General features: G+C 34.6%; 1 protein-coding gene across 3 annotated transcripts in view; it reads right to left on the reverse strand.

Annotated features, from left to right (window-relative positions):
* DIAPH2 (diaphanous related formin 2) overlaps nucleotides 1-12,108 on the reverse strand; it is a 226,087-nt gene that overhangs the window by 118,255 nt on the left and 95,724 nt on the right. For all 3 annotated transcript variants that reach the window (XM_035898413.1, XM_035898420.1, XM_035898426.1), the window contains exon 22: nucleotides 8,748-8,872. In XM_035898413.1, coding sequence (XP_035754306.1) covers nucleotides 8,748-8,872 — 125 coding nt within the window. The remainder of the gene's footprint in view (nucleotides 1-8,747; nucleotides 8,873-12,108) is intronic.

Consider the following 12,108-nt stretch of genomic DNA (forward strand, 5'->3'; position numbering starts at 1 on the left):
GATATTGTGCCTTCTAATTACAATAGGTCCTGGCCACATTTCTGACCTGTTATCTAATTTTTAAACTGGTACCTATGAAAAGGCTAGCCTGCACAAGGAGATCATTTTACATGCTGGGGAGACACGCTCTCTAAAGATTAAGTAAACAACTTAAGTACCTTTTAGCTCAATAACATCAAATAGCAGTCTTCCTCCCCCCCACCCCGCCATAGCATAATAATGTCAATTGAATATACACAACTAAACATAGCACAAATTACTTGTAATCTGATTTTGAACTTAGTGGGGTCAGTTCTTCAATAGGATTCAAAATGGTGAGATGCTATGGACTTGAACAATTAGCAATGCAAAAATGGAAAAAGAAAACACTGTTTATTCACTGATGCCCTGAATTTTCTAAAAAAGCCGCTAGTTTGGAAAAGAAAAGCAGATTATCTGTATGTACTAATTCTTCCTATCTTCTATCACAGTGCTTTCAGAAGTGGATTTTCTGCCTATGCTGATGAAATACGTCAGACCTTCAGATGTACTTCTAAGAACTACAAGCATGATCAGTTTAATCAAATGTGTCTTGGTTGCTTTAGCCTACCCATTTAAATATGATGCAAGTGTTCAGAGAAAAAAGGTTTTTAAATGTAACCTCTCATAAAATGATATACTGTTGATTTTCTTTTCAAAAGTGCATTTTAGAGATTCTTTTCTTGCATTTGGGGCAACACAAAATAATGCAAGTTCAGGGCATACACATTTGATGTCTGTCAGTCAAGCAGCCAAGCAACGCACTGAAATCTCAAATCTGATACTCGGGTCACAAATTTAGCTTTTAGAGGTAAAGAAACTTAGAACAGAGCATCCTGGATGCAAAATTTAATGTACAACAATCACATGACTTCTTTTTTGCTTTGCTCATCATGTCATAGAATATGTACTAGAAGGTGAAAGTTCTTAAGAGCATTTTAATATCTCTTTAACAATGACTTCAAACTGACCCAAGTCTGTAGTGGAGGAAAAAACGGTATTCCTAGTAATTAAATGTACATTCTACTTCCTTGCAATATGAACAACTTATGTACTTGGGAATGCACTAGGATGACAGAAATCCAGCGAACTTGAACATCAAACAGGATAAAAAGTTTCTTACAGTCAAAAGCAGGCCTACACATTAATCTGTACAACTGCAATTCTAAAGGGATACAAGCAAAAAAAAAAAAAAAAAGCCACCTTAAGTATGAAATGAACTGTAAAGCAAAAGATGTACAGCATAATAGGACTTATAAATGCTGAAAGCACTTTCCATTTTCAAAGTACTGAGCATATACTAAGAATGGCTTACAATGAAGCAAAACACATTTGTAACTTTTAGGGTGTAGGCGGAAAGAAAGCTCGCATCTTTTTGTCATGTTGACCGTCTCCTGGCACTAATAAGACTATTTCTAAACCTTGTCCTTCTGACACTGTGCCCCTTATCTCAAAATCTGGATTCTCAAGCTTCATCCTTCCATCTGCTGGCTGCTTTCCATTCTCCTCTTACTATATTATATTGTCTTTGAATCTTTCTCTAGCCGATTGCATTCTCACTTTCCTTTCTGGTACTTTACTCATCTGACTAGGACAAAACAAAGAAATGAAAGTGATTAGACAGGAAGCCCAACAGAACCATAGCTTCAAAATGAATTCCATTCACATTCCTACTTCAGCAGTTGTCCTCAGCCCGCATGGGCTTGTAAGAATCAGAAGCTAAACAGGAAATCTGCACAGGAAGAGCCAACATACAGGGTGATTTTACACTTCATCTAACTTAGCATTTTCAACTATACTCTTCTCAAAATAAAAGGGAACCAGAGAACTTCCAACTGAAGAAAATTACTTAATGGCCACTATATTTCTCGTATACTGCACATGCTGGCACACGGAGAGGGTAACTGTAACGTCTCTTTTTACCAGGAAGGTAAGACCTTACCAGGCCTTTTCTGCTCTCTTCCCTTGGGCTTGAAGCTTGTAGACTATGAGTAAGTAAAAAGATACTGAGGCAACGTAAGATACAGTTTAAACAGAAAACTCCACAAACCAAAGATTCAACAGCAAATAAATTGTTACTTTCCTGTGCTGTACCTTCAGTAGGCAGTCTTCTTCTACTTACTATTTTAATTGAGAAAAAAAATAGTTTTCTTGTATGTTGCTAATAGTAAGTTAAATAAATCACCAGTTTACTTTTGAAGAAATAATTTAGGTCATACTTAAACATACTTAATACTTAAATGCTGTAATACCAGCACTACTTCTAGATGCTCATTATAATTTCTTGACATCAAGCAAGTTCCTAAAGTTTCCAACAAGTTCCTAACTGTTTCATGGGTGATAACAAAATAGACCATATGATAGCCTCAGCTGATCCTCTTAAGAATCCTATAAATCAAAGTTCAAAAGAGTTGAGTGAAGCTTGAAGTAGCCCATTTTTCTCCACTGGATAAACAAAATGGATTTTAAAGTTCCACTGTTTCTAGCTTTTCCTCATTTACAAACAATACCAATAATAGAAATTTAGTGTTATTTGTTCTGTTTTCTCTATATTAGCAAGAAGAACTAAGAATTGATGGTTGAAATTCTAAAAATTGCTTGACTAAGCTTTTAACCAAGTATTAATTTTTTCTGAGGTAAGACTTGGAGAGAACAGCTGACATTTTGATCTCTTAAACTAGAATAAATCACTCCTGTTTCATTGCCTTCCACTGTTTGCACTCATAAGTCATCTTAAAACAAGACTTTATTCCCTGATGCTAGCAAGTCTGAAGACACATGCTTTCTGCTGACTGTTCCTTGGACTTTGGTTTCAGCTGTAAGCAGAAGGCTTAACATTAAACAAATGCTCAACACTAAGAGTAGCAAAACACCTTGATTACATTCGCATACTGTAACCATAACTAAAAAAAAACAAAACCAAAAAACCCCCCCACCAAAAAACCCCAAACAAACAAAAAAGCCATGCTATATCTAGAAGCCAGGTCCTTCTGTTCCTTTGTTGTTCACCACATAACTTCATACTCCCTAACTTTCAAACTACACTAAGTGCTTTTTCACTGACGTTTTTGGACAACATAGATTTTCTCACTTGGGTGTCGGGGGAAAAGAGAGAAAGAAAGGGAAGCAGGGAAGGGATAAGAACCAGGTTCTTTGAGAAGTCCAAAAAAAAAAAAAAAAAAAAAATCTTACTGATGTGCAAACTCCAGTAAGGTAGACCTTCTCTCCCTAGATGCTATTTGGGAAAAGTATTTCATCTGGATAAATAACCATTATTTTCCCCAAATACCTTTTTTTGTCAAGAACTGCACTTTCTCCATTGAAAGTGTTTTCAAATGTCATTTTTGTAGACAGCAAGAAGAAAACCTTTATATAAATATTGTAAGAAAAGGCATCTGTATAAAATTGTCTTAAGGATTATACATGACCTAGAATTTAAAAAATCATTGAATGGTTCTCTTTTCTAGTTCCCAAAGTACTGATAAATGCCTCTAATTTAAAAAGCACATTCAAAAACACTCAGGCAAAAGATAGTTACTTCAAATGCAGGGACATATACAAGCGTTCCTAGAAATTTTCCCCCTTTGGGGTTATTTTTGAGGAGCCCCTAGTTATGAGCCAATTCAGATATTAATGTACATTCTCATGCAGAAATGAAGGCACCAGTGCATTTCAATTTGTCTGAAAAACAAAAACAGGCTTTCCTAAAAATGACATCTTAAAACGCTTTAAGTGAATTATTTTTCCGTAACAAGCTAGGAGGAAATCCCAAGTGTTAACAGATGACAAGAGTGTTAATGCCATTAACATTCTTTCAGCACTCCATGTCAGTGTGTAAATGATGTCCTGCTGTTCAGTCACTCAGTGAGGAAAACAGGTTCACAGCCATTTCCAGATGCTGAGATTCTGATTTAGAATATATTTGTTTCTTCCCTAGTGGTGTGCTATAAGAGATTCTGCAGTACAGGGGTTCATACAAGAGAATTATCGGTTGATGTTCAGTGCACATTAAACATTATCTAACATTCTCAGCTCACAAGAGTCCCATGCACACTTAAAGCAGACTTCTCCCCAGATCATTTCACGACCACTGAAGTACATCAAGTAAGGAACTAATAAAACTCATATTTAGTTGTGAGCCATTATTAGACAGAACTAGGAGCATAAATACATAGCAAGGGAGAATATACGCCTTTCAAGAAGGCAGCTTTTCATTTTATAAAAAGGATTCGGTTTTAATGAATGGTGTTCCTTTCTGAAAATTAAAATTAGTTCACAAACCGCTGTTGTTCTATTTAACGATAAGATGAATACACACTGCTTTGAAAATTTTTTATCTCCAGTAATTTTTGTTCTTTCATTCATGGTTCCCTTAATTTTGCAATTCTTTACAAACTAGCTTTTAATTCTTCACATGTATGCAATTAGTTAGAAAAACCAAGTGGCACCATTTATTGCTCTGGTAGGCAAAAGATGTTAACAAGATTAGGCATGTTAATATTTCTTATTAAGGTAAACGATACAGCTGAAAAACAGAAAAAGCTATACAAAGTCTTCATTTAAGGCCATACTAGTACATGTAGGACATATTATAGAAATAAATTAATGTAAGATTTTTTATTTTTTTTTTACAAACTGTATTATTGTCCAAAAGCAACACAGCAAAAGTCACTCTAACCAGCAGGATAACAACAACAAAAAAAAAAAGAGCCTAATGGCCAGTGACCAAAGAGCGTGCCCTCCTGCCACCCGAGCTCTAACTCTTCTCCCTTCTCAGAAGAAAGCTCCTGCCTATTTTCTAGAGGACTAAACCTTTATCACTGGGGGGTGTGCACATGTTGGGACCAGGGAAGAGGTGGTCTTTATTATTTATGTATCTGTAGCGCTAAGTCAAGATTAATTAATAAATTAACTCTGTACAGCTTTCCATTACTCCCTCTGATACAGCTTTTCATTCTGTTGTCTTTAATCTCTCTTAATAACATTTAAAGTTAAACCCCAGTAATCAGAGTATCTTCCTCAATCCCCAAGTAGACACTCACGTTTTAATATCACTAAAAAGAAAACAGCATATACACCTAGGGCAAATACATACAAAATTCAGAGTTTTCAATTTTAAAAAGTCTACAATTAGACGCATGGACACTGAAATAAAACAAGGAGTGAAAGCCAGATTTGTCATAGTTGTAATTACTTTTCTAAACTGTTGAATCACACTCCCCAGTACTGCGTGAAGCTAGGCTAATTATAAAAGAAACCTCTCACATTTAAAGTTAAATTATTTACAGTTTACTGTGCAAGTAAAGTACAATTCTAGCCATGGATCAGATCACACGTAAGTTATTTAATATAACATGAAATCAACAGAAAGAATATTTTAATCTCTCTTGTGGTTTGTTTTTTTTGGTTTTGGGAGGTTTTTTGGGTTTTTTTCTTTCCTTCTTACTGATATTCTACTTTCTGTTATAGCATAGCTGTAATCCTCACTTTGAAATCAACTGTTTCTGGTGGCCAACCATACAGGTCAGCTTCATGATCCCAAGGACTTCAGAAAGTGCTGTGAGCATTCCTTAAAGCTTAGGCAATTACATACTTACAGAAAATCCCAATATAAGGCAGACAAACTAAAATGCATGAGAGCAAGATAGCAACTATAAAAATCACTTGAGAATCCCACAGAAGTATTGCCACACAGCTATCTCCAAAGTCCAGTGACCACTACAAGCACCATAGACACACACAAGATGCAGAACTGTGTCCCAGCAAGCAGTGATCATGGATGCAAGGCTGAACTGTGTTTACTAATTGAGTGCAAAGTTCCACTTCAATGATGGTGCTAACAGAGCCAGTTTTTTGATATAGAGAGATAAAAGATATCACATTTTTTACTCTTCACACCTACGAAGCAACAAAACTCTTGAAATACTGTATTTAGTTGAAATCGGTATTTCAAATGCATATTAAAAAAATACCAGTAAAGACTGGGATAACAAGACCTAAACTAAAGAAGTGATAAACTTAAGTACCTTGATCACCACATAAAAATTCTGATGTGGAGGAAAAGAAACATACAAATAAACACATCCCAAAAAACTTCAAAGGTTTTTAAAGTGTGACAATGGCTATGAACTGAAACCAGGAGTCAAACCAGATTATTATGTATACTTGAGAGAAAAATCATTGGTACAATCTATTACAGACGTTGTAGAACTTATACTAGTTGAATTTGTAAAGTTAAAATTGCATGCTGTCATAAAAGATATGCTTTTAGTTAAAAAGAAATATTTTTAAAAGAAGTTGACAGTGGCATTGCTTGCCGAGACTGTTCCACTATGCTTGAAATCAAATCAGATGATCGTATTGTATCTTAATTATTAATTGCTTATGCAAGATGGAAATCAACCTATAGCTACATCATCTGAATTTCTTTTAGTATTTTCATTGAAACTTATGATCGTAAATGGAAAAAATAAAACACCCTTAAGCAGGAAGCCACAATTACAGAACCATTTCACGCGAATATCTGCACAGCTCTAAAGAAAGTGATGTAAAACTGAATGTGCTTCTGTTATCAAATTATTCCATTTAGTTGCCTAGAGACTAACTTAAAATCTAAACTCTTCAGATAGCATCAACTCATTTTCCTCAGTTTGTAAATAATAAAAAATAACCATTTAATATGGATCAAGTTAGCAGACTGCAGTCACAGCTACATGAATTTAATTCTAACAGCTTTAACTCACAGTCTGTTAACCCATGGGGTATATTTCCCTGAACATACTACTTCTGCAATAAATGGCAATTTTTTTTAAACAGGTTGTGGAATAGTAATATACTACTCCTCCTGTCTTTGTATTTGATTTCTAAAGTAGTTTTAAGTTATTTTGAAGCATTCAAGAGTTATGTCAAGTAGTATGCACCGAGATGAACAATTGTATGTGCTAAATAAACTGATTAAGTGAAATCACAAATTAGCCTGCTTAGAAATAGGTAAAGAAAAAAATCCTAGTTGAAAATTTAAGTAAAATTTCTATTCATCTTTTTGTCACTCACACTAACAAAGACTTATTTGCTAGAAAGTTTAAAAACCTAAAATTAAGTAATTTCTTTCATAGCATTTGCCTCTATATTATGAATATTGATTATTCATTTTATTATTATTAATGAATATTATGAATGGTATTTTTATTTTAATTGATCTCCTACCTTAGTATGATACCAAGCAATATTCCTGTTACTTTCTCTGAAGAAAGTCTCATCCACAATTACTGGTAAAGAGCTTTTTTCCCCTGCTTTTATTAGCAGGAACAGGAAAAAGCAGCTATGCCTTTAATTATGGTATAATTCCTGCATCCTAGAACTTTCTACAGAGAAAAAAAGTAAACAGTACCTACTTGGCTCTTTTTTCTCACCAAATCACTTGAGTGATGCAAACCATTTTTACAAGTACAGTAAATACACAGGTAGCAAAACAACAAATAGCAAAGCATTTACTCAAAAACTGAAAAATAATGTATAACACCTGTAAAACAGAGCTGTCAAGCTTAACAAGAAAACATGGTTGCAAAAGGTGCACTTCAATATGTTGGTTTCGTTTACGAAAAAAAGCAAGGCTGAACACTGTCAAGTAAGCCCATGCATATGATGACAAGGCAAAGGACAACTACAAGGCAATGTTACAAGATTTTCTTATGTGGGAAAATAATAAGCTTTAAAAAAAAAAAAATAGCAGAACTGATAAATGTGATTACTAGCAAGTCTCCTACACTTGCAAATGAGACAAGGTGGAAGATAACACGTAAGTAACAAGAAACAATTTCCCACTTAGTCATGAGTTGCCTCCCTTAAGCTACTTTTCTGCAGTCTTGTCAGAAACTTAAAGTAAATCCACACCGAGAAAATACTAAATATCTTCTTCCGAATTTCTGTCACTGAATCCACTCAGAGGGTTAATCCTGCTAAAACTCACTTTCCAAATACACAGTAGTTAGGGGAACCTCTTCATTACATCCACCTACTATATGTGATGAGCAGCTAGACATCAATCCCATTTTTTTTTTTTTTTCCCTCTGAAAAACCCACAAAACCATGACTTCTGTCTGGTGGCAGTAAGAAAGAATAGATGTCTCATGAACTATCGGAGCTTTTATAAATGCACAAAATGCCTTGGACTGGGCCACATGCCATACTCCAAATACTTAAACATATACAGAAGCGTGCTTTGTGCAAAATAAAAACCTGCAAATTTCTTATCAGGAAAAAAAAAAAAAAAAAAAAAAAGGACTTTTGCTTAGTCTTTCTCACAGTTTTGTGAGCTCCTTGCATCTACAGTACACTTGTTACTTTATACATCTGAGCAAAAGTAAAGCTGGACACACGAAAATTTTTGAGGGAAAATGGGTTAGACAGACATCATTTGGTATTCTCCCACAAATTTTACTTACTAGGGCTCGAAGAATCTACAGTCCCTCCTCCTTACAGAAATAAAAATCAATTCACTCGAGTACAAGACACAAAAACTTTCTAAAATTATCTGTTAAAAATAAAAGTACAAACTATTAACAAAATTCACACTTTCCCCTTCATTCAGCACGTCGTGTTATGCTTCTCTCTGCACTAGAATAAAAGCATGGAAGAGGAGACTTAAAACTTATTTTCAAGTGTTTTCAAATACTTAACCAGACGACCAGAAAGTTCAGATCACCAAAGAAGACACGCAAAAAGGATATGCTCATCTTTTCTACAAACTTATCATGTTCATCTTGTGTTTTAGGGAAATTCTCAATGTCACTTTCTAGGCGCTGGATCTGATGGTTCATTGAATCAAGGTTGCTCTTCAGAGTCTGGGCTGAAACTAAGAAAAAAAACGACAGTGAGTAAAAAGCTTCCAGATTCCAAAAAGGGTATCAGAAGGCAAAAAAACAATGTCAGTACAAATAGTCTCAAGGAGAATGATTCCATTAAGTAGAGTCACATTTTTCTGAATTACTGCTCATAAAAACCCTACTCTTCATAAAAATTACGTGAAAATATCTAATGTAATATACAGAATCATCATATTTAATGTTGAAATGTCACCACTTAATTCTACCAGCAGTTCAAATTATTCAATTCCTATTTAAATTTATTAGTAAAAATTCTAATATTTCATTCTTTTAAATCTAATTCAAAGATTAAAAAGTAACTAAGGTTCAAAGAGATTTTACCTTACTAATGCATGTACTTGGTTAAATGAATGAACTTATTAACGCATGTACTCAGTTACAGAAATTATTTAAGGAATAGACATGGAGAAAAGATCAAATATTTTTCATTTATTGAAATTAAACTTATTTCTAGAAACCAGCATCTATGAAACCCTCTGTTAACATCAAAAGTAGATTTGAATAGTAAGAGCTACTGATAACTAAAAAGAAGTAAAGGACTCAGAGTACAGCATCAATAAAAAAAAAAAAGGCTACGAATAAACACAGTTTACTCTGTCATATGCTATTCTAATGTAAACCACTATTTCTGTAATTTGTATTAAACAACCACTAATTGATACATCATGAGAGAAGTCTCCATTGGAAACCACCACATCACAATTTTGAAGGCGAAGCACCACCATACCACAAAGAAATTCCAGAACTAGATGAACAGTGACAGAATCTCTGCAGAGAAGCCCCTGGTCAAATTGCAATATTAAAACAAACTGAACCCATAATATTGAGTTTATGACACAATCCATAAAGTCCACTTATCATTCCCAATTTAATCATAAACAGCAGTTTGACAAGCCCTCCCTCTCAATTTAAAGATGCATTTTAGAACCAAGTTCTATCTTCCGTTCTTTGTCTCCTCTTGCATATAGCATGCTTTCAAGAACAAGCAGGCGATCTCAACACCACCTTTCCCAAAGAGCACTGTAACATTTGCACCATTTCACATCCTTCCTCTAAATTGAGGGCAGAATATTTCAAGTACACTGTTTCAGAGGTGATTTATACACTTTATAAACCACTTAATCTTTAGTCACAGTGCATATAATCCTGGTCAGTTCTCAGAAAGACAGTGCCACAAACAACTTTTGATATGTGTGACCAGAGGTGAGAACATCCAGCACATGATCTACTCTCCAGTGATCGGCCAAGTCAGCGCTCTTTATTGACTGCGGGCAACGCTCCCCGAAGCTAACACTGCAGATTTGCATCCCAGCTAAACCCAAGCATTCTTTGTGTAGTCGAGATAAGCACATGACTTGTTTTTTTTTAAAGAGGTTTCTGCTTTTTATTATTTTATCACAGTAAGTCATTTGTCCAAAAGCTGCATAGAGTTTTTGCAAATGAATGGTTTATTTTCCTATTTCCTTAAAATTTAAATAAATGCGCTGCGACTATATGACATTGAACAGCAATAGGAACTTTCAAGATGGCTTGAAAAACAATATATAGGAAATAAAAATCCTGTAAATAAGGAAGCTGTTCCCAGAACAAAATTAATTCTATACTCTTTGTAAATAACAATTCATAGCAGCCGTAACACCACTGATTTTGTTCAAACACATAAGACACCAGTACAGTTGTCTATCACAGACATAATCTTGATTTTATTTTAAATTTTATCTATTTTATACTGGGTACCAAAGGAACTACTAATCATATAATCTTAAAATTATACAGGTTTTTAAGCTTAAAGCAACAGGGGGGAAGAATAAATAAATCTATACTGACCACAACATCCTTGTAGCTATTAACATTCGAGAGTTAACCTTGAAAACAACCACTAAAGCAGTCTGAATAATAAACGTTGTCAAAGCTTTTGGGTTACGGCTGCATTAGTTTAATCATTTGATATTATTGTCAGAAAATGAGCACACATTTTTGCTTGAACTGAAGAACTTGAATTACTATAATATTTTTATAAGCTGTTATGTAGTTGGACAGGGAGACAAATAGCACTGAAGTAAAATGCTAGAACCGAAAATTGAATTAGAAGGATGCAAATGGTAATTTTGTTGGTAAAAGAATAGCAGCTGGTAAGTAAATAGGCAACATAACAGATAAAGTTTAACTGTTTTCAGCAATTTGAAAATATTTAAATGCATGACTGCTTGGCAAGAGTAGTTGTTTATTTTTGTCTGAAATGTAGAAGTGCAAAGAAATTCAGCAAGCAATGACAAATAAGAAGTCAGCCTCTGTGATTAAAATGGAAGAAAAGTGTTTCCAGTAACTGTTTTATAAATCTAAGTTCAGAAAACAGTTTAGATTAGGCACATACTGATTTGGAAAATAAGAAGGACCTCTACCGAAGCAAGAAGACTGCATTCAAAAGCTTTGCTTCCCGTAACTAACTTCTATATTCTACAGAAAGCACTGTAGAATATTCATTTTCATTCACATTTTTTGCCTAGTCCAGGTAAAACTACAAGTTTCTGTTCAAACAATTTATGAAGCTGTTGTTCTGCAAGACAACTACGGTAACAGGAAACACATAGAGAGAGACCATAATAAAATATCTGCATATCTTCCCATAAACCTCTCTATTAGAGATTCAGTGTTCCAGTAATGTGAAGAGAAGGCAACATGAATACCTTTTACTTTTTCAGGGAAAGTCATGGGAAAGTCTTGCAAGGTTTTAATTTATGAAAGCATAAACTCTACTTGCAGCAGAATGCCATTTCTTTGAAACCGTTCCATAAATGCACACCCTAAAAAGACTCAAAGCTGGTGATTGCCAGACAAAGGCTTGTTCACCTTCAATTTGCCCATCATTCCACATGAAAATTAGTAGACCTAGACTAAAAATCTACATGAAATGTAGCATTTGGTCTTCGGTGGCACACAAGCAGTGTTCAAGAACCATTAGTGGGAAAGGCTCTCTGTAGCAGTAATTACAATACTATTCCATTTAATGGTGCAGCAACAGAGAGCAACCAACCAAATCCAGTACACAAGTATCTGATTTCAAGGTGGGAACAATAAGGCAAATACTAACAAACAAGAAAGGGGGGGGGAGCAGTCCCCCAAAAAAAGAAGCGGCCTGGATATTTCTCTGTATTAGAAGCAAAGCTAAAATATTTGTTTCACTTTTGATATGTGGCAAATCAAC

The sequence above is a fragment of the Egretta garzetta genome, unplaced genomic scaffold (assembly GCF_000687185.1).
Source record: "Egretta garzetta isolate BGI_Z169 unplaced genomic scaffold, ASM68718v1 scaffold220, whole genome shotgun sequence".
Classification (NCBI taxonomy): domain Eukaryota; kingdom Metazoa; phylum Chordata; class Aves; order Pelecaniformes; family Ardeidae; genus Egretta; species Egretta garzetta.